Source organism: Gopherus evgoodei, chromosome 3, assembly GCF_007399415.2.
Source record: "Gopherus evgoodei ecotype Sinaloan lineage chromosome 3, rGopEvg1_v1.p, whole genome shotgun sequence".
NCBI lineage: Eukaryota > Metazoa > Chordata > Testudines > Testudinidae > Gopherus > Gopherus evgoodei.
This window is the reverse complement of record NC_044324.1, coordinates 142,015,408-142,042,806: the sequence shown is the minus strand read 5'-3', so window position 1 is coordinate 142,042,806 and position 27,399 is coordinate 142,015,408. Positions and strand designations below refer to the sequence as shown.

Below are 27,399 nucleotides of genomic sequence, written 5' to 3'. Positions count from 1 at the left end.
ACAGCAGCACTAAAAAGGAGTGAAAGGAGCTATTTAGAGTAGAGGTTGCCACGCAGAAACACATGGTCAAAGGCAAAAGCCTCTTTACCCCCAAGAAAGTACACTTGAGATCGCATAGGAAAAATTGTGGGGAGGCTGTTGTTTAGTTTAGGAAGATGGAGTGAGGGTAGGGAAAGAAAGGTCAAAGTGATGCAATCAATGTAAGTTGTTGAATATTAAGCAATCCACAAGTCCCCAAAATTGCCTTCACATCATGGAGCATAGGGCTTACCTTATGATTTACTTTTTAAATAGAAAACTGTGCACAACTTCCCACATATAAAACTCCAAATAATATTAAGCCTTACCCTCTGGTACAGATTCAGCCCATCGTGGGTCAGATGCAGGGTAATCATCCACTAAGTCTACACTGATCTGAATTACAGCTCTATCCAGCTCAGTATCAGAATCCAGGTCTGCACTTGGTGGAAAGAGCTCAACAACCATGCTCTGTGCACTGATTACATCTTTTCTGAAATGAAAGAGAAAGGCTGCATAAAACAAAGTGTAATCAAAAGTGGCCAGAATGTTAAAAATTATCCCAACCAGCAGTTTTTTCTACTATCCTTTTTATGAAATTTGTAGGTTATAATCACTAACACTGTTTGTATGGACCACCTTTAACCTGAGTTTTTAAAAAGCATCTCAGTATAATTACCTATTTCATTGTATTATCTATTTTATTGATAGGTAAATAATTTGCAGTCACTTTTGACCCAAAAAACTCTGATGTTTAGCTATGCCTGCTGAATGCCTTTCCAGTAGCCAAGCTAACAGGAGCAGTCGACACAACATTTTAACTAAAAAAAAGTATGTGCCGAATGCTCCTCTTGGCTTGCTATTGGGGGCTAGTAGCAGTTGCAGATGGTCCACATGACGTTGTAGGCAATCTCATCACACCATCTCCTCCATACATTTATCAAGCTCAAGCCTGAAGCCAGTTAGGTTTTTTGTTCTCACTGCTCCCCTTAGAAGGCTACTTCAGAATTTCACTCTTCCGATGGTTAGATACCTTTGTCTAATTTCAAGCTTAAACTTGTTGATGGCCAGTTTATATCCATTTGTTCTTGTGACAACAGCAACACTTAACTTTAATAACTCCTCTCCCTCCCTGGCATTTACCCCTCTGATATACTTATAAAGAACAATCATATCTCCCCTCAGCCTTCATTTGGTTAGGCTAAACAAGTCAAGCTCCTTGAATCTCCTCTCATAAGGTAGGGTTTCCATTCCTCTTATCCTAGAAGCCCTTCTCTGCACCTGTTCCAGTTCAAATTAGTCTTTCTTAAACATGGGAGACCAGAATTTCACGCAGTATTCCAGATAGGGTCTCACTAGTGCCTCGTATAATGGTAATAACATTTCCCTATCTCTACTGGAAATACCTCGCCTGATGCAAACTAGGATTGCACTAACCTTTTTCCTGGCTGCATCCCATTGACAGCTCATAGTCATCCTGTGATCAAACAATACACCCAAGTCTCTTTCCTCCTCTGTTGCCTTCAACTGATAGGTCCCCAGCTTACAGCAAAAATTCTTGTTAGCTCTTAAGTGCATGACTTTGAACTTTGCACTATTAAATTTCATCTCATTTCTATTACTCTTGTTTTCAAGGTCCTCCAGATCTTCTTGTATGATATTCCAGTCCTCCTCCATGTTGGCAATATCTCCCAACTTTGTGTCATCTGCAAATTTTCTTAGCGCACATCCACTTTTTGTGCCAAGGTCATTAATAAAAATGTTAAATAAGATTGGTCCCAAGATCGATCTCTGAGAAATTCTACTAGTAAACTCCCTCCAGACTAACAGTTCACCTTTCAGTATGACCCATTGTAGTCTCTCCTTTAACCAGTTCCTCGTCCACCTTTCAATTCTCATATTTATCCCATCTTCTCCAATTTAATGATTTCCCATATGTAACTGTATCAAATGTCTTACTGATATCCAGACAGATTAGATCTACTGCATTTCCTTTGTCTAAAAAATCAGTTATCTTCTCAAAGAAAGAGATCAGGTTGGTCTGGCAAAATTCAACTCTCGTAAAACCATGTTGTATTTTATCCCAAATACCATTTACCTCTATACCATTAACTACTTTCTCTTTCAACATTTGTTCCAAGACCTTGCATACAACTGAGGTAAGACTAACAGACCTGCAGTTTCCCAGATCACCTTTTTTCCCCTTTCTTAAAAACAGGTACTATATTAGCAATTATCCAGTCACGGGGTACAACCCCCAAGTTTAAGGATTCATTAAAAATCCTTGCCACTGGGCTTGCAATTTCATGTGCCAGTTTCTTTAATATTCTTTGATGGAGATGATTTCGTCCCATTAAGCTGTTGGAGTTTGACTTCCATGTCGGAAGTAGTCATTTCTACTTTCATATCCTTGTTTCCATTAGCCACCCTGCCACTACACCCAAATTCCTCATTACCCTTATTAAAAAGTGAGGCAAAGTATTTGTTTAAGTGTCATCTACCATGGCTCAGATTATCTATTCCTTCTCATATCTGGTACCATTTGATCCAACATCTTTCTCCAAATAATGGCTCATTTTCAAGCAGTTTCCCTCATCACAGCTTCCATTTACCACTCCTAGTTTGCACCTTCACCTCTTCACCCCGTCCTTCCAACTCTCATCAAAAACTTCCTCTTATCTTCAGTCTCTTAACTGCCATCTTCCCCTTCTTTCAGTTTCTCTACAGCTGCTTCCAACTCTCCTTCCTCCAATAACACTACTCACCCAGTAATCTATTGCATACCCCATATCCTGTCATCATCTTCCTTTTTCCTGCATTATCCTTCAAAACGATGTCTCATTCTACAATTTATTTCCCACTCTAGCACTGGCTCTCTCTCTGACCCGGCACCATTCTCTGATGGTGATTTCTCCTCCCAGCTGCCCAGGTGGTAGCTATATTTGTTGTTCCAACAATTCCTCACTTTCCCTTTCCTCTCTGAAGTACACACCTACCTATCCACCCTTCCCTTCTTGCCACTGCTGTCGTTCATCATTCCAGCTTGCTCTCCCACCCTTCTCTTTTCTTTCCATTTAACTCTTGACTCTCTTTCTAGTTTCATACCATCAACCTTCAGTTTCAGCTTCCATGTTGATGAGCCTCACTGTTTCTTGTTCTCTTACTAATACCCTTACGCAACCTGCTGTCACAAATCTATTCCCCCATTAACCTCTATGGTTGCAACTTTCTACACCAAGAATTGAGCTCAATTATTTCTCTTTTCCCGGACTAATTCAGGTCCTCCTCCTTGCATTTAAGGATCTCCACAACTCAATTTTTTATCTTTCTGCTTCGCCTAACAGTCCCCTTCATGCACTTCTCCCACACAAATCTCTGTCTTTCTCATGCAGCCCCTTATCCATGGAATGCTCTTTCTGACTCTCTCTTCCATGCCTCCATCCTCTCTTTGAAGTCCCTTCTCCAACCTCAATTATTCTAGGAGGCTTAGTTTTATAGATTATAGATTACTATATTCTTTCTATTCTAATATAAAAAATATAAGTCTGCAGCCCTGAAAATATGTGCACAAATCACTAAGCAAACAAACTTACTGTTTTCATCCTGGGGTCACTCCACCCTTTCCAGTGTTTATCTCCTCCTCTACTTCTTGTCAATTTAGATCACACATTTATCAGGGCAATCACTATGTTTTGAGAAGCACTATGCACATTCATGGCACTGTATAAAAAATATCTTCTAAAGTAATACTGAACATTACCCATTTAAATGTAAATAAAATAGTCAGGATTTTTTCATTCTTCCCTAACTTTCTTCACTAATCCCAGTTACTGAGGGAACAGACAAACAAAATTTTAAAGCTTAAAATAGCTTTACTTTGTGTCAATCAGATCATCAATACCAGCTCTGGCAGTTTCTAGCTGTAAAAAATGACGATACAAGTCTGCTCATTTCTAACATGAATCACTGGCTAGGTGATCCAAGAAAGCCAATTATTTCATGTGATAATTTTTTTTAAAAATTGGTTCTTTTTACAAAATCTCTTGTGATTTTTTTTTTAAGCACAAAAATCTAAAAACTGAAAAATGTTTTTGAAAACCAAACAACATTTTTACCAGTTTTTTGTGGGCTTTTTGTTTGGTTGGGTGATTTGGGGTTTTTTGGGCTGTGGGATGTGTGTGTTGAAAATCCAGAAAAATTCAACCAATATGAAAAGCATTTCAGGAAAAATAAAACAGCTAGTCAGAACAAAATTGTCAACAACAATTTACTCAGTGTCCAAGGTGTGTACACACTTTTCCAGAAAAGGGATATATTAAACATAGGTATATGGTGATTTTTAATTAAATCAGCATGCATTTTATTTTTATCAAGAGAATCTCTTAATTAAAAACAAACTTGCCCTCTCTAGTATATCAACATAGTGACTCCTCATACCTGCAGTACTGTAGAAAAGCAGCTTTCAGTAATTTAGTTTTATCCGCTTGTGCTATAATCTCCATTCTACTGGTGGCATCAAATGCAGAACCCTGAAATGTAAAGTAAAAATTTAGACCAAAGGGAACATAGGCAAATACAAACCTCAGTATGGAAGGAAAGTAATCTTTCTAAAATAACAGTGGTTTAGGATTATAATAGACCTGCCAAATCTAAAGTTTTCAGTCCTGTGGGATGTTGTTGTTGTGATCAGCAAGATCAACAACAAAAGAGACAGGGACGAAGGTAACAGGATCACAGTTCAGAAGCTGTACAGATTGATCTAGCCAAAGAAATGGTCATAAGGTCCCTCCATTATAAGGTACTACTACAGCAAATGATCCTAGAGGTTAAGATAAATGGGATAATGACCAATTCATTCTTAGTTATTAGCTAACTAAAGAACTGGTCAGCCCCATACTAAAAGCTCAGCTTCCATCCCCCTCTAAAAAAATATTGGGCAAAAGATTCTGCTTTAGAAACATATTCTTGACAAGGTAACTCATCTGAGATTTTAAGTAAATGCATATTGTATAAAAGTTAAATACGGACGTGAAAAAACTTTTTTCCATTCTAAAAAGAGTTGGTTACTTGATAAAAAAAGTAGAATTAAAGTAGTACATTATTCAAATGAGCAGAGCTGGCTGATAAATATCAATTTGACTGGGAATTTCAAAATATTGTAAAAATTGTTTTGGGTTTTGAAAATTTGTTTTCAGTTAGATCTATATAAAAATTAAAATTTTCTCTGAATGAAACTGTGAAGGTGAGTGAACTCTAGGCATGCTTTCTTTTTGCGTTACGAGGTTTTGAATTTTCATACTAAATATTACCTCATTGTTTGGTCCAGCTACAGAAGATGACAGGGAATCCTCAAGGTCTTCAGGAAGCACAGACACATTTTCCCTACAAAAAATGGCCACAAGTCCACTTTTTCTGGTGAAAAATATGGGAACTCCGGTGTAAGAACCTGCTCCTAAAATGCTATCCCCTAATGGGAAGGAAAAACAAGACATTTAATAAATAAAATGATCATATAATGCTGCATTCATAGCTTGATCTTCAAGTAGACATTTACTAAGTTTTCCCATAAATCAGCTAACAGCAGTAATTCACAAGAGACTTGATCATTCAAACAAACAATAAGACTCACTGCAGATTACCAAATGATATGAGGTAATAACTAAGGAAACAAACCTAATTTTAGAAAAAATCCAAAAAATGGATTCATAAAATATTCTCACATATTAAAGTAAGTCCAGCTTTATTTCATGTTATACACCATACTATCCTAGTAAAAGAACTGTACTATAAAATACTAACAGCAGACCTCACGACAGTGGTCTACTCAAATCTTTGATGAGAAGTGGAATGAAACTTCCAGGTGAAGAGAGAGATTTGTTTGGTTTGCAGAGAAGCCTTTCTCTGCAGGTTTAAACATGTGTAAATGGTGGATTCTCTGTAACTTGAACTCTTTAAATCATGATTTGAGGACTTCAATAACTCAGCCAGAATTTAGGGATCTATTACAGGAGTGGGTGAGTGAGCGAACTTCTGTGGCCTGCAATACGCAGGTCGTCATGATCATGATGGTTTGTTCTGACCTTAAAGTCTATGAGTCTATCAGAATAAGCAAGATTCGGTGGTATTTAAAAATACGGCTCCTATGTACAGTTACACAATATCATATTTTCATTTTCTGTCTGTATCCTGTCAAGTGACTTCCAATCCCATTTTTAGAGCAAAAATCCCAGACTTTTTGCAAGCAGTATATGAATAAAAATATACTCAGCATTTATATATGTGTGTATATATTTTCAAAATTGTTTGCACAAACAACTTATCATTATACATTTCACACACGAGGAAGCTGACGCAAAGTAGTAAAGTGACTGGCTGCAGGCCAGAGAAAGAACTAGCTGCAACAACTAGCATTAGAGTTCAGACTTTTGACTGCCAAACCTTTGTTCATTCCATCAGCCCATGTTGCCTCAATCTTTAGTTTCGAGGTAACTGGGGAACCTTGAATGAAGGAACAGAATGCCAAAACATATGGCTCAATCTAAATGCAGTTTGGAAATAATTAAAATCAATGAAGAAATATTCTGTCAATATGGTTAACTAAGTGAACTTAATACAAATTACCGTATATACTCGTTCATAAGCCGAATTTTTTTAGCAAAAAAGGGAAGCACCAGAGAAGAGGATTGGCTTATGAACGAGTATAGAGACGGAGAGGTGGAACACAACCCCTCACCTCAACAGAGGGAGCAAAGAGAGGCAGCACAGCCAGAATGGAAGAGGCAGGGCCAGAGTCTCTCTGCTTTTGGCCAAGTTGCAGCTCCGGGGTTGGCAGGCTGCAGCCGTGCCGCTTGGCCCTGCCCCCTAGAGCAGGCTATGGCCATGCTGCTGGAGCATGCTGTGACCATGCCACCCAGCCCAGCCCACTGGAACATGCTGCGGCCGCACTGCCTGCTCTGGCCCGCCGGAGCAGGCTGCGATCATGCTGTCCAGCCTGCCGAAGCAGCTCCAGCCAGGTCAGAGACATCCTCTCCTGGCCCTCCCCAGATAAGGTAGGAAGGAATGGGACAGGGAGAGTGTGGGGGTCCTGGGCTAGGGATGGGGTCATGTGGGGGGTGGTCACAGGTGTTACTCTCCTGACTCATCTTCTCTTCCCCCCCCCGCCCAAAAAAAAATAATTTCCCCACCAGTTGCTGTCCCAGCACGTCAGGGTAAGCAGCTGACACGCCAGGACACTTTGTTTACTTAGGTTTACCTCCGTGCCTGCGGACGCTCGAGATAAACAAACCATCTCAGCCCACCAACGGCTTATACTGATGGCCTGGGAGCCAAAGTTTGTTGACCCCTGAATTATAGGGTAGGCTCATGAATGGCTTATAATTTTTTTCCATTTTTACTTATCCATCTTGGGGCGGGGGGGGGGGAGGAAGGGTCTGCTTATAAACGAACAAGCTTATGATCGAGTATACACGGTAAGTTTCCTGTTGCTATTACCTTGTGCACCAAAAAAAATTTTCTCCTGTGGTAAAGAAATTCTTCCAGTTCCAGTTGAACAAGCAAAGACCTCATCTTCAGTGTACAGGAAGGCAGCATGGTTAAAGAAGTCTGGGACCACGAAACAGCACATCAGTTCTTCAGACTACAAGTGTTCAGAAGAATGAAAGAATACACAAACAAACAATATTTAACATTTAAAACAGCACTTTAAAAATGTTCAAAAAGTTGTAAAAACATGAATATCTGCCATTTCTTAATTTTTAATACGACAGACACATCTATCACAAATTTATTTTAAAAGGATCCCAATTTCTATTTTTAATTTGCTCTGAATATTTAAGATCTGTTTTATCACCTGCTAACTCCAAAAGAGATGGAGGTATATTTTCACCAGGATAGGAAAGAGGTGAACAAATCAGAAATTCAGCAGCCATTAGACACTCCTCCTAACGTAAGAACCAATTTTTAAATTGACACCATGGAAAAAATACCAGCCATACAAAGTTAGGTCAAAGCTAATATTCACGAACGTAAAAAACTTAATTAAAGAGACCTCGACACAACACTTCATGAAACATTTTTTGTGAAGTGTCAGTTGTGTAAGCAAATATACTTTAAGCATATTTCATGGATTTCTGTTAGAAATCTGCAGTACATCTGTAACTGAAGATTTGATTGCTGAAAATTAGGTATAGATGGGTTTAATTATCAGAGATATTCAAGATTATTGGTATTAGAGAAGCTAGTAAAGCAGACTGATGCATCAAACAACAGAGTATATACATTTTTTAAAAGCTAAGATTCTGACCCCTTCTCCCCCCCCGCCCCCCCAAATTAATCCATCAGAAGCCAGGAAATTTAAATTCAAAGCTGGTTTGGTTTTTCAGTTCTTAGCAAAAGCATGAGGTTCTAAAATACCAACAAGCCAGATAGCAGTGGAGGCAAAGCCTCTTTTTTCAGCATATGATTGCATCTGAGGGGGGAAGAAGGGTACGTATATTGGGGATACAAGATGGAATTCAGAACCTTCAGCTAGCTTTGCTGAGCATCAGTACAAGGTATAAAAAAATAAAGAAGCAACTGCAGATTAGAAAATTAGTTCAGTATATATAGCACAAGGTACCCTATAAAACAATCTACAGCAGTGATACTGTAACTGAGGCTCACAAGCGGCTCTTTAAAGAGTCTACTGCAGCTCTTTGCAGCACATGATATTAAAACACTGATTTAATTATTAACCGAAGTTATTAACCAAGCAGGATGCTTTTACTATATTATTAACCAATTGTAGTTGATAAAATAATATTTGGTCAGTCATTTTGCTGTGAGAAAAATATTTATTTTCCCTGTCATACTGTTTAAATATATAGTACTATAGTAAATGAAACAATGAATTCACACTACGGAGGCTCTTTAGGGTAATGTTGATCGCTAATTTGGCTCCTGAACTACTAAGGTCTGAATATCACTGATTAACAGCATATAAATCCATGTAATCAGGTAATGCCCAAATCTCACAAAAGATTCATTTTAAAATAAAGACAAGAAGATTCACATCTGGCTGAAATGCTCTTCAAGTATTTTTTTTCTTCTTACTCAGTATTATTTAACTGCTTTAAAAGCTCTAAAAAGACAAAGATCAACCTTTAAAATGAAAAGCTCTCTCAACAATAGCTTTTAACCTCTAAGTCAGGAGTTTTCAATCTTTTTCTTTCTGAGTGCCCCTCTCTCCCCCATGCTATAAAAACTCCAGGACCCAGTGGGGAAGGGGTGGGGGACGGGACTTGGGGCTCTGGCCATCAGGCAGGAGAGCCCTCACACATAGGTGTAGTTTGACTTCTGTTGGGGGGGGGGGGAAGGAAGGGAGTGCCACTCACCACAGCCTGTCTCAGTTGTGGGGGGAGAGGAGGGTGCAACCAAAAATTATAACTCAAAGAGGGGTGGCTCAGCTCAAAAAGTTTGAAAACTGTTCAGAGGGCAGGGGGTAGCTAGGTGTTGTGGTGTGCAGGCATGGGGGAGTAGCTCAGAATGCAGGCAGGCGGGTAGCTAGGGGCTGACTGCAGGCAGGGGGGAACTCAGGGTGCAGGGAGAGAGATAGCTGGGGTTATGTGCCTGGAGTGCCTCCCCACTCTGTGGTCGCTGCTCTCCATTACCAGCTGCGTGAGCAGTCAAAGGGGGCCAGGAGCTGAAGAGCAGCCGCAACCCCAGGCACAGCAGCAATAGGAGGAGACAGGGGAACACCATGGCTGCCAGCTCCATGGCACCAGCTGGAGTAGCAGCTGCCCCACACTGCCCAGCTCCAACTTCCAGTCTCTAACCTAGCTGGGGGGTGCCTCAGGGATCTGGGGGAGATAAGGAAGTGGGGGGGGGGCATGGAGCTGCCCCCATGACTTCCCTGCTCTGGGTAAGGCACTGCAGTTTGGGAGAGCAATGTCCCCATACCCACTCAAATCCGCCCATGGACTCAGGGCATTAGCCCCAGGGGGAGTGCCAGGGCACCAGGGCTTTGGTCCCATAGGGGGCACCAGGGCTCAGGGCTTTGGCCACAGGCCCTGCAGCCCCCCTGAAATGGCTCAGACCACCAGTTGAGAACCGTTGCTCTAAGTTTTACTCTTAACTTTTCTGTATTTGCTGTTCATTTTCAGCAAAATTCCTTCAGCCTTCTCCTTCAGATTCAAGACACTGGGGACGAATTACTTTATAATTCATGCAAAATTGATTTTATAATAAAGCTACTTACAACAGAGATAGATGGTGGTATGTAGAGGGCAAGATAGTAAACCTAAACAGTATGAAATATCTCAGCAATAACATTTGGGAAAAAGGAGAGAGTTTCTGTGGGTTTTTACTTTACATATTTTACGTGAAATTTAAATATTTTACATTGAACTTTAGGTACTGCTCTCATCAAAAGCTGTTTATATTAATTCTGAGGAAAATAAAATACACACAAAAAATGTTGCCTATATACATTATTTCCAAGACAAATTCCAAATTCACTTTAGAGCAAAGGTCCAGTGACTCCATACCTGAAAGGGTGGATTATATTGGGTGACCTCCACAACAACATCATCAGACATGTGGTAACCTTTATCCTCCACTGTTATGAGAGTGTAATAGGTGAGACATGGACTGTCTCCAAGATGCCATGCTGCAGCCAAAATTACCAGTCCAGCACTATTCATTGAAAAAACCACACACCATAAGTACATGCACCATGGTTCAGAATACAGGAACATAGGTAGGACGCTACATAAATAATATTTTCAGGTATCTAATGTATTAGAAAAGTGTCTTTTTATTAAACAGAAACTTTAGTCTCCACTTAAAACAGTGAGGCGGTATATGAAGTATTTTCTTGTTTTAACGCTCTTAATGCAACAGCAATGGTTTCTAGAAACTGAAAATCTGTGGAAAACTAAATTCCCATCAAGCTGTTTAAGTAATACCAATAGAAGCCAGAGACCAGTTATTTTGGTTCGCTGGCACAGAAGTTATATTTGGCTTACCCAGCCTCCTGGAAAAAAACATTGCAAAGAAAATTATCATGAAACGACAGAAACCTAATAGGGTTATTCTGGGTAAAGAATTTTTAAAACCATTAAGTTACTAATGCTATTGCATCTAGTACAATTAGTTATTTGCACTGAGGTGCCTGTTTTGTCACCAACAGCTTTCAGAGTAATTAAAATCCCAATCATTTACATATAAAACAACAATGTAGGAAAATAGAAAGCACTTATCAAATCAGCAGACGGTTCATCTCTTGCTAGACACAAAGCTCATGCCTACCGGTTTCGCTGCAAATCCAAATACTGAACGTTGACTCCTCCTTTAATATCTTCATAGTTACTTTCAGAGCCCTGTAAGAGATACTAATTTACACTGACAGAAAAAAAGCAGCTAACTATCAATTACATTTTATTTTTCAAGTTTACTGCCTCTTACCCAAATTGCATCTGTGATGTGTTCTTTAAGGATTCTGTTGATATCCCAGCTGAGAACTTGACGTTCAGTAAAATCGTCTAACTCCCATTTGTTTAGATTTGAACTGGTCAGTGCATAAAAGCTTGATCTCTCTTTGTCCCAAAGAACACTAGAAAGCTGCATTAATCAAAAACAAACAAAAAAAAGCAAGCTTTGTCAGTTAAAGTATGTTTTTACTATTCTGATATACTGTGCCACTCCACTCTTACTTTGATAAGACTTATGCATGCTTGATTTGACAATTATTACTGTAGTGCCTACAAGTCCTGTTCATGGACCAGAACCCCATTCTGCAAGGGGCTATATAACCACTGGATGAAAAGATGGTCCCGAAAGAGCTTACAATCTCTGCTTTAACTATGATACAAGATTTAAGTATCAAAATAATTCCAGACAGTAGTCTTATTTTATGGGATTTAAAAAAAAAGCAAAAATATCTCTCATGCTCCTCTCCAGCTTTTGTGAAATTCACATACAAAACTTGAGTTGATCCACAACCACTGGCATCCCTTTATCTAGGGAGAACCTATGAGTCACTAATAGTTTCTCCATTGTCATTCAATTTGCCCTGCATCATTCTCTGCACATCTCAAGTGTACACCAGGCTATAGTTCAATGTACACTTGAAAAATCTTGCTTTGGGTGAGGCAAGGACCTGAAAGAACATTTGCCTAATGAAGTAAACATGTTATAGATGCACAGGAAATGAGGCACGGTCTCCACTGAAGCGACTGCATGAGTCTTTATGTATTTGAATATTAAAACTGCAGCTCTTCAGATAGACAAAAGGGTATTTTTTCCTATGATTCTAGTAAGGTGCATAGGATAGGATGTTTCGCTGATGTTTAACTTAACAGGTTTTTTGTGTTTTTTTTTTAATATGAGTTGTACGGTTACGAACTCAAATCATAAAATGCCAAAGTTAATATTCACATGCAAGTTAAACTATGTCCTTCCTTATGGATATGCATGACAATATGATCACAAAATAAGTCACAAATAATACTAAAAGATGTCCATATAACCTTGAAAACTGAATATTATATAACATTCAGCAAATGACACAGGGCCTGCTTCATTCATTGCTCATCTTTTATGTAAGTGACTTTCAGAGACTGTCAGCATAAGCGAAGTATATATACAAAAACTACAAAATACCACACATCTAGTTTTATAGAAAACTGTACATTATATTTGATAAATGGTAAGTGGACATATAATTAAAGACTCTTAGAATACACAAGTACCACTACATTGGATACAACCTTAACTTTGGCATTTCCTGACTTGAATGATAATACTGGACAGTAAAGCACACACTGAAGTTTCTTTCGATTAACTTTAATTAGCCTTCCTGTGGTGAAAATCTTAAAAAATACACAAGCACTCAGCAATTAAATTGCTAGATCAGGTATGGTATGGACCAGAAAGGAAGACAATATGCTGTGTAAGACTAATGCCACTCCACAAAATAAACTAAGGGGCCACAGGCTGTTGAGAAATACCACATCTAGATAGGATACCAACTATAGTTTGCTTTTGACATTCAATTACCACGGGGATAATCTATGACAAATGAATAGCAGGGACAGTAGTACACTCCAGTTTTCTAGGCTTTAAGCCACTTGGTGTTTGACAAACGCAACGCAGGGAATCTTCTGGGAAGAATATGAAATACCAATTCTGGAACACAAATCAGGTTAAGGACTCAAGTCCAAGTGATCATACTGGATGCAGATGCTATGAGCACACAGATGCTATGATTTCCGAGGAAATTTAAAAACAGTTGCAAGATAATTATTCTTTCCTGTTTACAACAGTGCTGTAAAGCAGTGGTTTTCTTTAGGGGGTCCGCAGACTATGTCTAAGAGGTCTGCGAAAGGTTGTCGTTACTGAAGAACAGTGGTTTTCAACCTGGGGTCCACAGATTATGTCTAAGATTTCCAAAGGAATCCATACCTCCATTCAAAATTTTTTAGGGGTCCACAAATGAAAACAGATTGAAAACCACTGCTGTAAAGTATTTCTTTTTTAAGCCTTAATGAATATAATTGATATGGAGTGGGTTTCAGAAGTTCTGTATTCTGATACAGTATGTCCTTAAGCAGCAGTGAGTGAAAAAGGAAGGAAGGAGTGAGACAAGAAGTTGGAACATGGCATTATAATTTTTTTAAAAAAATCTATTTATAATAATTTATTTCTTGAACTTACCGCAGCATCATTACTGGGAGATAAAATCCCCAAGAGAGAGGAGACTCTTCGGCCAATTCCAGAAAACATGCCCTGTCCCTGTGGCAGGACATGCTGGTGGATCTTACCAGAACTGTCTGGTATCAATCGAACAAGCAGGCCCCTTGAAGATGATAAAACAAAACTTCCTCCCTAACAAAAAGTAAAAATGTGTACATTAGACACATAAAAAGACATACCACCAACTTTCAGCAACAATTACTGTCAAATAAGGATTATTTGTACCAGGCCAGGAGAAAAACAGGATTGGGAATACAGCCATTGTTGCTACGGTACAAAAAACCCGAGGGCTAGCAAAGATATACCATGAAACATTTTTCCAGCAAATTAATTTAAAGCTCAGCTGGCTGTAAATGCCTGGGAAAAACTCTACTTGGTTAAAAATGTCAGGTTTTCAATAGGCCATGCTCTTTACCTGGAAATTATAAAACATTACTTAAAAACTGAAATGTATCAGATGTTTTAACAACTATTTATAGTTCTTCCAAGGCTTAAATTATGGCATATAGCACAAAATATATTTGTTAGATTAATCATGTTTAAATTAATATTTTACTACATTTTTTGAAAAACTGTTTTATTGATCACAAAAATAGTCAACCTTTAATGAACAATTTTACCAACTATTATTTGTGATCTTAATGCTCATTTTCATAATCTTCTTATTGGGAATGGCTCTGTTCCATAACAAAAGATTATTTCCAAGGGTAGCTTGCTGTTTTCACTGACATGTCCTGACCTACGTAGAACACATCACAACTAATTGCATAAGAAAACATCCATCAGACTATGTTGTGAGACTTATGTCGGTATCTTTTAAAAATGATTTTGGTAATAGTGAATGTAGTGTTTCTAAAAGATGCCAGATTGTTTGTAAAAGGAAATGCAGCACTATTGGGCAACAGTAGTGGAGAGGACAGGGACAGGCTCACCTCTTGTGCAAAGTCATTGACTTCAATGGTGTTATATGGGAGATGCATATAGCCCATACTGTGAAAAACACATTTCTTAGAAGTATTGAAAGAAGTCTGTATCAAGCAAATATTAAACTGGAGTTCAACAATGATTAATCTTCTAAACACTGCACAAGATTTAGCCTATGGAATCACATTTCAGTCAACAAAAATTACAAAGCCAGAATTCCATGTAATGTTTTCAAACGAATATTTACACTTCTCAAAATGCTGTGGTATAGTTCCATTTGAACTCTTCCCGAGTCTGTTTATCAGTTTAGCAAATCTACCTTCAAATCTCCGAGATGCCTGCACACACACTTTCAATTGCTTTCATTTTCTGACAGATGCTTAATTCTTTTACTAGGCTTTTTAAGTTAAACAAGCAACAGATGTGTTGTTTTGAGATGTTTTAATACTCACTGCTAATCAAAAATGTTACATATAAATATACTAATTCTGCCCTAAAAGGAAAATCATTTTATTTAAATTAGACTTCGGATGTGCTACATTTTAGAAGTTGCAAAATGCAGGTAAAAATTTTCTAACAGTGTCAATCTGCTGACATCTGAAACACTTACGTGTAATTGTTCATTTAGTTAAGTGAAAAAAATTCACGATTCCTTAGTAAACGTAACAGGTTAAAAAAGAGAATAAAAGTCAGGGGTAGGCAACCTATGGCATGTGTGCCGAAGGCGGCACGCGAACTGATTTTCAGTGGCATTCACACTACCTGGGTCTTGGCCACCGGTCCACGGGGCTCTGCATTTTAATTTAATTTTAAATGAAGCTTCTTAAACATTTTAAAAACCTTATTTACTTTACATACAACAACAGTTTAGATATATATTACAGACTCATAGAATGAGACCTTCTAAAAACATTCAAATGTATTACTGGCACGCAAAACCTTAAATTAGAGTGAATAATGAAAACTCGGCACACTGCTTCTGAAAGGTTGCCGACCCCTGATATAAGTAGTCCTGCCACCATTTTATTTTTGCAGTTTACTCTTCTTACATCTAATTTCTGAACTGGGATTTATAAAAAAAAATATATATATATCCAGTTTAACAAGCTCATGGACAAAATAATTCTCTGTTCGTCATATTCTGGAACTTTTGGGAGGAAAGGGATCTTGCTCTCACTCATGGTGGTATTGCCTCTCTGTCAGTTCTGTGAAGTTATCCATAATGAAGCCACACAATTCACTCTGCAGCTGTTTAGTTTATTAAAGTTCCTAGGGGTTTAGGACTTGATGCTCCAAATACTCATTCCTGTTTCTAAGTTAGCAATCAAATTAATACTTTTGATGTAAACAAAATTTGTACTATACCTTTACAGCTGTTAGAAAACTGCACAGAGAGCCTCCAAAGTCTGTAAAAGTCTCCGTATAGGAACCTTCATGCACAAGGCTGGGCCAATAACGTACAAACCCTTCGCTGGTAGCAACCATTGCTGACAGAGACTTGAAATTACAGAAAAAAGTCAACACATGATATAGATGGACTATAATAAAGATAAAACTTTTTATTTGAATAATATTAATCTCCTTTGAATGTTCCAGAGAATAAGATGGTAAAAACACAAAATTGGTAAATATATACATACACACAGAGAACTAAAGCGCATTCAGGGGAGAGGAGGAGGATTATGTAAAAATGGCAATTTCTAACTCAACAGACGTATATACTGAGTCATTACAGTATATATAATTTTTACTACTTTTTACTGCTGATCATGGAACAGGGCCAATATAGCTATGGAGTGCAAGTGAGATTTGTTGCTGTAAGAACCAGCAAAGGACTTAAATTCCAGATGCAAAATCTTTGTTACTGGTCATGACATGTGACCACAAAAACTCAGCTTGACTAATATCCAATGTCAGCTGGCAAGGCTGACAGAAAAAAAAAATCTCTTTACCTGTAAACCAAAAAAATTGTTTTGGAACCCTTCAGAGAAACATAAAACTCTACAATGCCTTTTTTACAAATGTATTCTTCAGAGAATAATCACACAAACTCTCAAATGTTTTTATCAGGATGTTTTGGGTGAAGAGTTCTTCACTCTAGGACTCTCTGCCCCTGGAGATCCACCCAAAGCCAAGTACAAAGAATGATGAAGCCTTTATCCAAGTAAAGCTCTGGAAAGGAAGCACTACGTCTCAACAACTGATCGCCCCAAAATCACAAAATAATAAGAACATAATAATGGCTGTAATGGGTCAGACCAATGGTCCATTTAGCCCATTATCCTATCTTCTATCAATAGCCAGTGCCAGATACTTCAGAAAGAATTAACTGAACAGGGCAATTATCAAGTGATTCATCCCCTGTTGTCCAATCCCAGTTTATAGCAGTTGGAGATTAAGGGCCATGGGGTTACATCTCTGACCATCTTGGCTAATAGCCACTGATGAACCTATTCTCCATGAATTTATCTAATTCTTTTGTAACCCATTTACACTTTTGGCCTTCACAACATCCCCTGGGAAGGAGTTCCACAGGCTGACTGCATGTTGTGTGAATTACTTCTTCCTTATGTTTGTTTTAAACCTGCTGTATATTAATTTATTTGGCTCACCCCTGGTTCCTGTGTTACATGAAAGGATAACTAACATTTCCTCCACACCATTAAGGATTTTAGAGACCTCTATTACATCTTACCCATTGGTTGTCTCTTTTCTGAGTTGAATAGTTGGTCTTTTTACTCTCCCCATCATATGGAAGTTGTTCCATACCCCAATCATTTTGGTAGCCCTTCTCTTTACTTATTCCAATTTTAATATATCTTTTTGAGATGGGGCAACCAGAACTGCATGCAGTACTCAAGGAATGGGCATACTATTCATTTACATAGTGGCATTAAGATATTTTATTATCTAGTCCCTTCCTAATAGCTCCTAACACTGTTAAGCTTTTTTGACTGTCACTGAACATTAAGCGGTTTTTTTCAGAGAACTATTTAAGATGACTCCAAGATCTCTTTCTTAAGTGGCAACAGCTGATTTAGACCCCATCATTTTGTGTGTATAGTTGGGGTTATGTTTTCCAATGTGCATTACTTTGCACTAATCAACATTAAATTTCATCTACTATTTTGTTGCCTAGTCATCCAGTTTTGTGAGATCCCTTTGAAACTCTTTGCAATCATCTTTGGACTTAACAATTGAGTAATTTTGTATCATCTGTAAACTCTGCCACCTCACTGTTTCCCCACTTTTCCAAATCATTTATAAATATGTTGTACAGGACTTGTCCCAGTACAGATTCTTTGGGGGAATCTGCTATTTACCTCTCTCCACTGTGACAACTAACCATTTATTCCTACCCTTTGCTTCCTAACTTTTAACCAGTTACTGATCCATGAGAGGTCCTTCCCTCTTCTCCCATGAGTGCTTACTTTGCTTAAGAGACTTTGCTGAGGCACCTTGTCAAAGGCTTTCTAAAAATTCAAGTACACTATACCTAACCCAATCATCCTTGTCCAGCTGCTTGTTGACAACCTCAAAAAATTCTAATAGATTGATGAAGCATGATTTGCCTACACAAAAGCCATGCTGACTCTTCCCCAACAGTGTTTATCTCTGCACCTGATAATTCTGTTCCTTACTGTAATGTCAACCTATTTGCCTGGTACTGAAGTTAGACTTACTGGCCTGTAATTGCCAGGATTCTCTCTGGAGCCTTTTTTTTTTAAATGGCTGTACCAGTCATCTGGTACAGAAGCTAATTTAAGCAACAGGCTACAAACCACAGTTGGTAGTTCTGCAATTTCATCTTTGAGTTCCTTCAGAACTCTTGGGTGAATATTTGTTCCAAAACCTCCTTTACTGACACCTCAATCTGGGACATTTCCTCAGATCTGTCATCTAAAACAATGACTCAGGTGTGGGAATCACCCACACATCCTCTACAGTGAAGACCAATGAAAAGAATTCATTTCTGCAATGGCCTTGTCTTCCTTGAGTGCTCTTTTACTACCCTGATCATCCAGTGGCCCCACTGATTGTTTGGCAGGCTTCCTGCTTCTAATGTACTTACAAATATTTTTGCTGTTAGTTTTTGTGTCATTTGCTAGTTACTCTTCAAATTCCTTTTTGGTTAGGGCAGTTCTGACAACGAGGCTGCAGGGTGCTGCCTGTGCAGCCAATGGAAGAGCAGAGACCCCCGACCAGGATAGCAAAGATGCCAAGGACCCCAAGCCACAGGCAACACCACCCCATTGCCAAACAGTTCCTGCCTCAGAATGGCTCCCACACTCCTGGCTCATGAATGAGTGAGACTGTGAGAGGAGAGCTGCCGAGAGATCCCCTACATGGCCATTGATACCACATCCCTACACAAGGAGCAGAGAAGGCTGTCATCCTGGTGGAGCAAAGCAGAGACCACCCAGCATTCCCAGATGGTGAGTGAGAATCCATGACAGCAGTGCTACAGAGGGCTCCCTGCACTGCCACATAAGCCACTCAGCAGTGGGGCAGCCACACCCACAGCCAGGGACTCTTCCTCTTCCTCATAGTCCTGGACAGAGATCTCTGCTCTGCCCTTCCAAGACTGCAGCCTCCCCTTGCACCTTGTGTGCAGGGATCAGGGGTCACCAACCCAGAGGCAGCACAGCACAGCTCCACTGCCACAGACTGACCCACTCACTCCCGTGACAGCAGGGCTGCAGAGGACTCCCTCCAGGGTCGCAGGGCTGGTGACACCAGATCCCTATAGGCACACTGACAGTTACTGACCAATGTTTTTTCGTCAATTTCAGTGTGTCAACAGAAATCGATGTTTATTGACAGTTATCGATTAAAACTGAATCCTGCCAAGCTTAATTATAACACAGGGAATGCAGTTTCCAAATGAACAAATGACAAAGAAGGATATTCATAGATGTTGTTTTTTCTAAAATTGTTAAGTTGCTCACCTGCAGAGAAGGTACTTCACTTGAGGTACTGAGACAGGATATAGCTGCCAAGCTAGAACTCCACTGGAAATCACTGGATGGCAACTGTAGTTCCTTGCATACTGATAACTACAACGAGGAATAAAGAGACACTACTATAAACATGCCTCGACAAAGTCATTTGTATATCCATTTTACAAATTCTACTAATTTTTGTTCTGACAGTAGGCTCTAAGGTAAAAGGATTTAATTACTCAAATTACATGAAACTACAGCAAAGGGTTTTAGAGAGGATTATCAGAATACAGTCACATTTGCGTTAAAATAAATACCCAGGTATGCTTCAGTCCCATCTTAATGACAAACACAGGAACTCTAGATTCCACTCTTCTGTCAACCAGACAGCAACTTGTATCTGCCAACAAGCAGGCAATTGTTTCACTGAACTTATTTCTTTATTAAAATGTCTTAAATGTAATTTATAATGCCAGCCATTTTTCAGATGATGCTCCCTCAGCACTTGGAGAAATTCTTCAGGAGGCGAAGGCTAGAGAAGATACAATAGCCCCAGCTTGGCAGTAGTATGAGGCTTCCAGGATAACCCATTGTTAAAGAACATAAATTCACCCCACCTTTACCCCCAATTAAAAAAAAATACAACTAATAACCTGTGCTAATCATCAAGTTCATCTGCATGTATGTTATTACCATCTCCCCAATCCTTCATTTGCTCGAGTCTTTTAGATTGAATGCTCTAGAGTACAGACTATATCATTATCTGCTTATACAGCACCCAGCACAATGGAGCCCTAATCCTGGTTGGGGGGGGAGGGGAGGGGAGGGTTTGGGTGCTACTGGAATAAAAATTAAAAATAACAGAACTACTTTTTATTTTGCACTAATATGGCTTTACCAATCAGAACAATACTGTTAATGTATCAAGCACTTTCTTTTAAAAAATGTAAGCTCTGAATTTTGAACCAATTTTTTGCTTTTAAACTATCTTAAGTTCTAACATTAGGTCCCCATATGGAGTGTCACAAATGTCATTTTTAGCAAGATTGCCATACTATAACCAGCTGATAATATGTAAATACATTTCTGAGCTATTTTCAAACACAATTCACAAATTACACAGGGTAAGAGTGCTTCTCAACACTACAATGGACAAAGCAGGTTTATTTGAAGCCTTTTAGCCAGAACACTGTTTATACATTTTCAAATACAAGATGGTAAAATCATTCCAAGAAATGTGCTTGAGAAAATCATGACTATTGAATAGGGAAGGAAAATACACACTGTATTTGACTGAGGAGGAGAGAGATACTCCCTATCATCAAGAGAGGCTGGAGAATGTCTCTATTCCTTATTGCTATAACAACTACAGGCTCCCACAGATGTTAACTGCTATGCACTGAAGTGTTTTTTCACTTAAGTGTTTTTTGGTGCATAGGTAAAAATATTTTCTTGACAAAAGAAAATTAATCAAAACATCCACTCACAATACAAGAGGCTTATACAGATTCATTTTTCACGGCACATGTTGAAGAGCAGGCACAGGATTATCAAAACCAATCTTAATATATTAGCTAATTTCTAAAAACATTATTTAAATCACTAGAGTGCATCTGCCTTGAGACATCTATTAAATAAAAAAAACCAATACAATATTAAAGTTGCACAGAGAGAAAATACAGGAGTTAAGTTCTAACAGCAAGCTTTCACCTTTCTTATGGAGTTGCTACCACCGATTCGATACAAACCCATTCATCTTTTTCATGTGAGTTATGGGTCTCAGTTCGTCGACTATCCCTTGGGTCAAACTACACAACTGAAAGACTTGCTCAATTAGCATAACACATACACATCCACTTTTTCATCATCATTTTGACAGCCCATTTACCTTAGAAACTGGTGATTGACCAATCTTCCAAATAATCAGCCTCTCTTTGTAGACTAGCCAGGCCCATCCACTTTCATCCACCTGCACGCTTAACGGGTCATCAGCTACATCCAAAAAGACCATATAAAATTTCATGATGCAATAAGACTTCTAAAACTCTGTAGAATAATCTTTAAACTACCAAATCTTCATTTTGGTAGGAAAAGAGGAAATTTTTTTCTAATAGACCCAATGCCACATAAAAAATTCTCTGTCCTTTAGCTAATTAAATGCAAGACACTCATTTACCAAATATTGTTTAAAATACATTTCAGTGTAACATACTTTCAACTTTTGTGAGAGAAATGTAAGTCACTCCAAGAAAATGACCCATTTACATCTTATTAGATAAGAATTGAGCGCAGCAGAATCACTGAGGAAATTACTTAAAATTACTGGAGATATAATGTAAACCTAAAAAAGAGTGAACCATTATAAAAAAGAAATAGCAATGTAGAGAAAAATCTCTGAAGAGATTCTTGGTTTCAAGACAAAGCCCATTTTCCAGGATTTTTGGAGAATGATAAGAAGAGAATAACGAGTACCTTTTTCTATTTATCTGCTATTTTATACTATTATGTGGGATTGGGTTATATCAAGCTGATGTATTTGTGTTTTAACAGTTTGGATTATGTGTTCTTAAAAAACTATTAAAGCACCTAAAGTTTGAGATAGGTAAAAAATAAAGGAAAGAAATAAAAAAAGATAGACAAACATATACACAAGTTGATTTACTTACTCAATCCTTTGGATCTGACACTCAAAATCCCCTTTTAGATACTAGTTTAGGCATTTTTAATATGCCTCTAACTATATTATCTAGGTGCCAAATTTAAAATTGGGACTTCCATTAATTTTGACCATAAAGGATCCAGCTTCTTCATCATTCCTAGATTCAGCTATTTATATTTGGAAGAGATTTTTTTTTTATATTAGTTCAGCCTTTGCTATTGAGGGAAGACTTTTTCGTAAAGTTTTGCATTGCACTCTCAAAACAGACCAGTTTTAGCTCATTCTAATCATTTCCAGTAGTGTGGTGCCCAAGTCTTGAATTTTAGAAGCCATTTGCATTTGTTATTGTTTTGAAGGTAAAAAATTTGGAACAATGGATACTGTCCAATTATGCATAAAAATACAGTACTGTGCACACATGCTATGCACCTATTCAGCACGATTGATGGCATCATCCACCAAGTGCAAAACAAGAAACAATTAAGGATGGTTGTCCTTTTTTAACTTAGGACTTTGAAGGTACTTGTTTTGCTTGGTCTATATGATACTCTCTGATATTACAAATAAAACAAAAATATAATGCAATAGTTCTACTTTTCACAAGAAGTCTGTTACTGAATTAATTGATATCCAGATGACTGATATTTGAAAGAAAGTAGCTGAGTTGTTCTGGTCATAAACAATTACAGTTTTACACGTTTTGAAGCTTACAAATGCTCAAACAAGTGACTTACTGTATGCAGTTAAAAAGAGGTGCTATCTTCTCCTCCTCCTCACTCAAAAATCAACTATTTACAAGTATAAAGAGATTAATCATTTTTCCTTTATCTAATCCAATTCCCATGTGGAGAAAATAGAAATGCAAACCTTACCATCAGCCATTCTTAGGGCCTCCATAACCTTAACAGGGAGAGAGGATCCAAAACTCTTAACATCATAGTTGATAGTCTCACTGGCTGAAGGATGTTGTATGACCCTTGTGGGTGTGGCTCTAAAAAAAAAAAATACACACCAGCTGTGATTAATTTTCCACTATGTCTCCTGCAATTTTAATATACAATATTTATTTCATTTTTAATTGTTTAAAAGATAGATTTGATTAAATGGCCAGGTTTGTGAAAAAGGGGCACAAGTGCATAGCTTTGGGAACACTCAAGACAAGTCAGTATATTAGGTTTCCCTTGTTGTATTAATTTAGATGGAATAAATGGACCAAAAGTGTTAACATAACCCAGTCACAATCCAACAATAAACAAAGGTTATGTCTACAGTACACAGCGTTTCGCGACATGGCTGTGTCACTACAGCCGTGCCGCTAAGTCATGCAGTGTAGCCGCTGTTTGTCGGCTTTCCTGTCGACAACATGCTAGTCACACTGGCGCTTGTCACAGCAAAACTTTTAGCTGGAAAGAGTTTTAGAAGGAAAAAAATACTTTGTGAGTCTCTCAGATGATATTAAAGATGGCAATATCTGTCCTGTTGGGTAAAAGAGAAGAAGTTGGTTGGTACGAGCTGCAGCTGTTACTGCTTTTAAAAATGTAGAACTCCTTTTGGGGAAATGAAAATAAATTAGTTGAGATGGGCTGGAACTGATGTTATTCCTGCTTCTGTAAAAGTCAGATCCCGTTTTATCTCAGGTGGTGTTGGGGATATAGCTGGAGCTGGTAGGGGGTAGCAATATCACCTGGATCACTCCCTCTGACCCCATCTGATCAGGACATCCCTCAGGATTAGGACAAAAAAGGCCTGGGTCGCAGGAGACAGTGGGGGTGACAGCCATGATGGTGAAACTCACTCCAGCAGCCTCAGTCTGATCTTTGATCTGTATTCCCCCCACAACAAAGACTCTCTTTTAAGAACCCAAAAAGGGGGTGAAGGTGGAATATCTCATACCCCTCATCATATTGTCCACCAATTAGGCCTAATATCTGACACACCAATTTTGGTACATTAATTTCTAGCTCCACATCATCTGTTTTTAACAAGCATAATTTCAACAGATTATGTCAATGACTTTTTGGTTTAGACTAATCTAGTTTCTCTGTCTGGTTTTGTTGCATCTATTCCATCATCATTTGTTATTATATGTTAGGGATTGGCAACTTTTGGCACGTGGCCTGTCAGGGAAGGGTGGCCAGCACATCACTCGGTCCACACTGCTTCCCGCAGCCCCCAATGGCCTGAAGCAGCGAACCGCGGCCAGTGTGAGCTGCGATCAGCTGAACTTGTGGACACGGCTGGTAAACAAACTGGCCCGGCCCACCAGGGGCTTACACCTGCTGAGCTGCGTGCCAAAGGTTGCCAATCCCCGTTATAGGTTATTGTGACATTTTATGAACTTGCACTTTTTACCATAAAACTCTAAACTATGGTAAATTTGTAGGCTCAATTATCACAGCTCATTCTAGAAAGTTGTTAGGCTGCTATTAGATTCCTTTCTACTCTAATTCAGTTCTTTACAAATTTTCCCTGCTTCTCAGCAGTGTGCCCTTTCCTTGCCAGCAAGCCAGAAAACACTGCAATGCCATGTTTCAATCAGAAAGAATGAAAGACTCTCTCTGTAACCCAAACCTGAAAACAAGTGAGAATTGGCTGCCATGCTAAACAGGCTGAAAGTTCAGTCTAGCAATCCCCCAGGGCTGAAAATGTCATCTGAGCAACACTTGTCAGTCTCAAAAGCAAATGACTACTTTTGAGATTGAATTCTAGAGGGTCATATAACTGTTCTGGATTTATAACACTTCTGACCTATATGGGATAGGGAACAATGTACGTTTTTTTGGACAGTGATTTTTTTAAATTCATGGAAACTTTGACAACCAGAGGCCCAAAAACTTAAAAGGTACAACTGACAATCATTGTAGACATAAAATGAATGGAAATCATCATATGCTAGGCTTCAGTTCATGTGACTTTCAGGGTTACTATCAGCAGCCACAAGATTACACAAGACCTAATAAAGACCTGTGCCCCATAATTTTAGAAATGTCAAACAGAAAATGAACACTATCATGAACTAAAGGAAACACTATTTATCTCAATTATCACAGCGTTAGGAGCCTTAGTTGTGCACAGGAGCTCACTGTGCTAGCTGCTGTAGGAACACAGAACAAAAAACAATCCTTGCCCCAAAGTGCTTACAATCTAAGTGGGCAGACATTGTGCTTACATCACCGACGTTAGGAATGGGGTGTCCTCTGCACAACGCCACAAAGGAATTGGGCAATGCACAAACCCCTGGGTGACCAAGCAGATTACTTGAACCACTGTCTAGGCCCCTATAAACATGAAATAAACCATACAAGTTTCCGAAGAGCACTGCAATATTAAAGCAGGCTTACAGATTGAGCAAGAGAACCAAAATATAGATGACCACATCAAAATTACACTGGATTTACAAATCCCACCTCACCCACCTACCCCACTGGGGCTTTTCAGTTGCGAATAGGGGGCCCACTGCAGACTGTTAATTTAAACAACACCAACTCAGTTTCTAGCCCTTTGCAGCGAAGGGATGGTTTGATGTGGGGACGGCTTCCCGAGCCGGCAGGCAGCTCAGTGCCTCGGGCCGCGGCTCTCCCAGGCAGCAGCCCCGCGGTTACGACGCACAGCGCTGACATGCCAGGAGCTGGGCAGCGCCGGGGGACGGGGACGGCCGCTCTGGGGGGGACAAACAAGCCGCGGCCCCCCTAAGCCCCGCTCTGGAGCACCGAGCACCCCGCCCCCGCCGGGAACTCACCGCGCCGACAGGGAGCCGCTCCGCCTCCCCACCGGGGAGAACAGCCCCGGGGAGCCGACCGCCGCCAGGCTCTTCCTGCCGCCCGGCCGGGCAACGGAGACGGCAGCGGGACCGAGGGGCCTGCGGGCCGGGCCGCCCGGGGTGCGCGGGGAGCCGGGGGCGGCAGGGAACATGGCAGGAGCTGCAGGGAGGGAGCTGGCACGAGCTCAACAGCGCCTGGGCACCAACTGCCAGTGCCGGGCCTCGTGCGCGCGCCGCCAACCTACGCGAGCCACACGCTCAGCTGCGGGCGTCGCAACGGCCTACGTCACACTCCCGGCCCCGCTCCCGAGAGAGGGAGGAGTCAGCTGGCGCCCCGGCGCGCGCCTCCGGCTGCAGGCGGGGGCAGTGGGAAGGGGGCTCCGCCGAGGTGATAGCTCGCGCTGCGGGCGGGGGGAAGGGGCACCAGCAACCCAGCTGCCGCCGAGCCGGGAGTGACGCTTGGCACAAGCAAGGGGCTGGACAGGGCTCCGGAGTGCCTGACAGCGTCCGGGCAGAGCGCTGCAGGGGCGGGTTGCACAGGTTCCCGCGCCGCGCGGGGGCAGTGGCGGTGCCGCCAGGGCCGGGTGATCCCCATACCATGATAGAGGGACTGAACTCTTGTGGGGAAACCCCCTACGCCCCTGTGCTACCATGTCTCCAGCATTGTCATGGAGTCTCCAGGACTTAAAGCTTATGTCATGTTCTGAAACCTGCAGGAATATGTCCAACCAAAGTTGGCAACCCTACTTATGGCACAGCCAGCTCCAACTTGTGGATAGTCTCAGCAGTGTTGGTGTCACTAAGCATAACCCTACATAACTCGGGAGGGTGGAAGGCCACAAGAGTATGGAGCCTTCCTGGTTTTAGGCCTCAGCAGACAAGAGTCCCTCCATGTCTGAACTTTAATCGACCTAAAAGGCCAGGGGTAACAGCCGTTATCAGTTGCAACAGTTCTAACTGGTCTATAGCAGAAATAATGAAGCTTGTGCACCTTTAGCAGAAGGACAAGATAACTTGCAGAAGGAAAACTTACTAACGAGCTGCTGCGGCCAAGATTACTTAATGCACCTGCGCTTACGGAATTGCTACAGGGGGAGGAAGGAGGAGGAGGGAGGGGAAACGGGGGATTGCTAGTCAGTGAGAAAAGTTCTCATGGATATAAAGGAACAGACTGCTTGTTTTAGGTGTGCTTGATTTGAGTCAATCTCCCTGCACCGCTTTGAGATCTCAAATAAACTTGGTTTGCTTCTCCACCCTGGTGTGTTTATTGGCGCGGCACACCAGACGACGGACCCCCCCGCTGTTGCTTGGCCTCAGGCAGTTATCTGCCGGCAACAGCAGGAAGGAGCGTTCTCTGACCATGG

The 27,399-nt window shown here is 40.1% G+C and overlaps 1 protein-coding gene across 2 annotated transcripts in view; it reads right to left on the bottom strand.

Annotated features, from left to right (window-relative positions):
* Positions 1-26,276, bottom strand: part of NUP133 (nucleoporin 133) — a 60,435-nt gene extending 34,159 nt beyond the window's left edge. Inside the window, exons 1-13 of one of the 2 annotated variants that reach the window (XM_030556876.1) lie at positions 26,015-26,276; positions 23,148-23,266; positions 21,505-21,608; positions 19,623-19,730; positions 16,039-16,170; positions 13,711-13,881; positions 11,461-11,616; positions 11,305-11,375; positions 10,542-10,689; positions 7,510-7,654; positions 5,328-5,485; positions 4,456-4,547; positions 348-511 (exon numbers count right to left, since the gene is read on the bottom strand). In XM_030556876.1, coding sequence (XP_030412736.1) covers positions 348-511; positions 4,456-4,547; positions 5,328-5,485; positions 7,510-7,654; positions 10,542-10,689; positions 11,305-11,375; positions 11,461-11,616; positions 13,711-13,881; positions 16,039-16,170; positions 19,623-19,730; positions 21,505-21,608; positions 23,148-23,266; positions 26,015-26,187 — 1,741 coding nt within the window. In that variant the 5' untranslated portion in view covers positions 26,188-26,276. The remainder of the gene's footprint in view (positions 1-347; positions 512-4,455; positions 4,548-5,327; positions 5,486-7,509; positions 7,655-10,541; positions 10,690-11,304; positions 11,376-11,460; positions 11,617-13,710; positions 13,882-16,038; positions 16,171-19,622; positions 19,731-21,504; positions 21,609-23,147; positions 23,267-26,014) is intronic. The other variant, XM_030556875.1, reaches the window with a different exon arrangement.
* Positions 26,277-27,399: the final 1,123 nt, after the last annotated feature.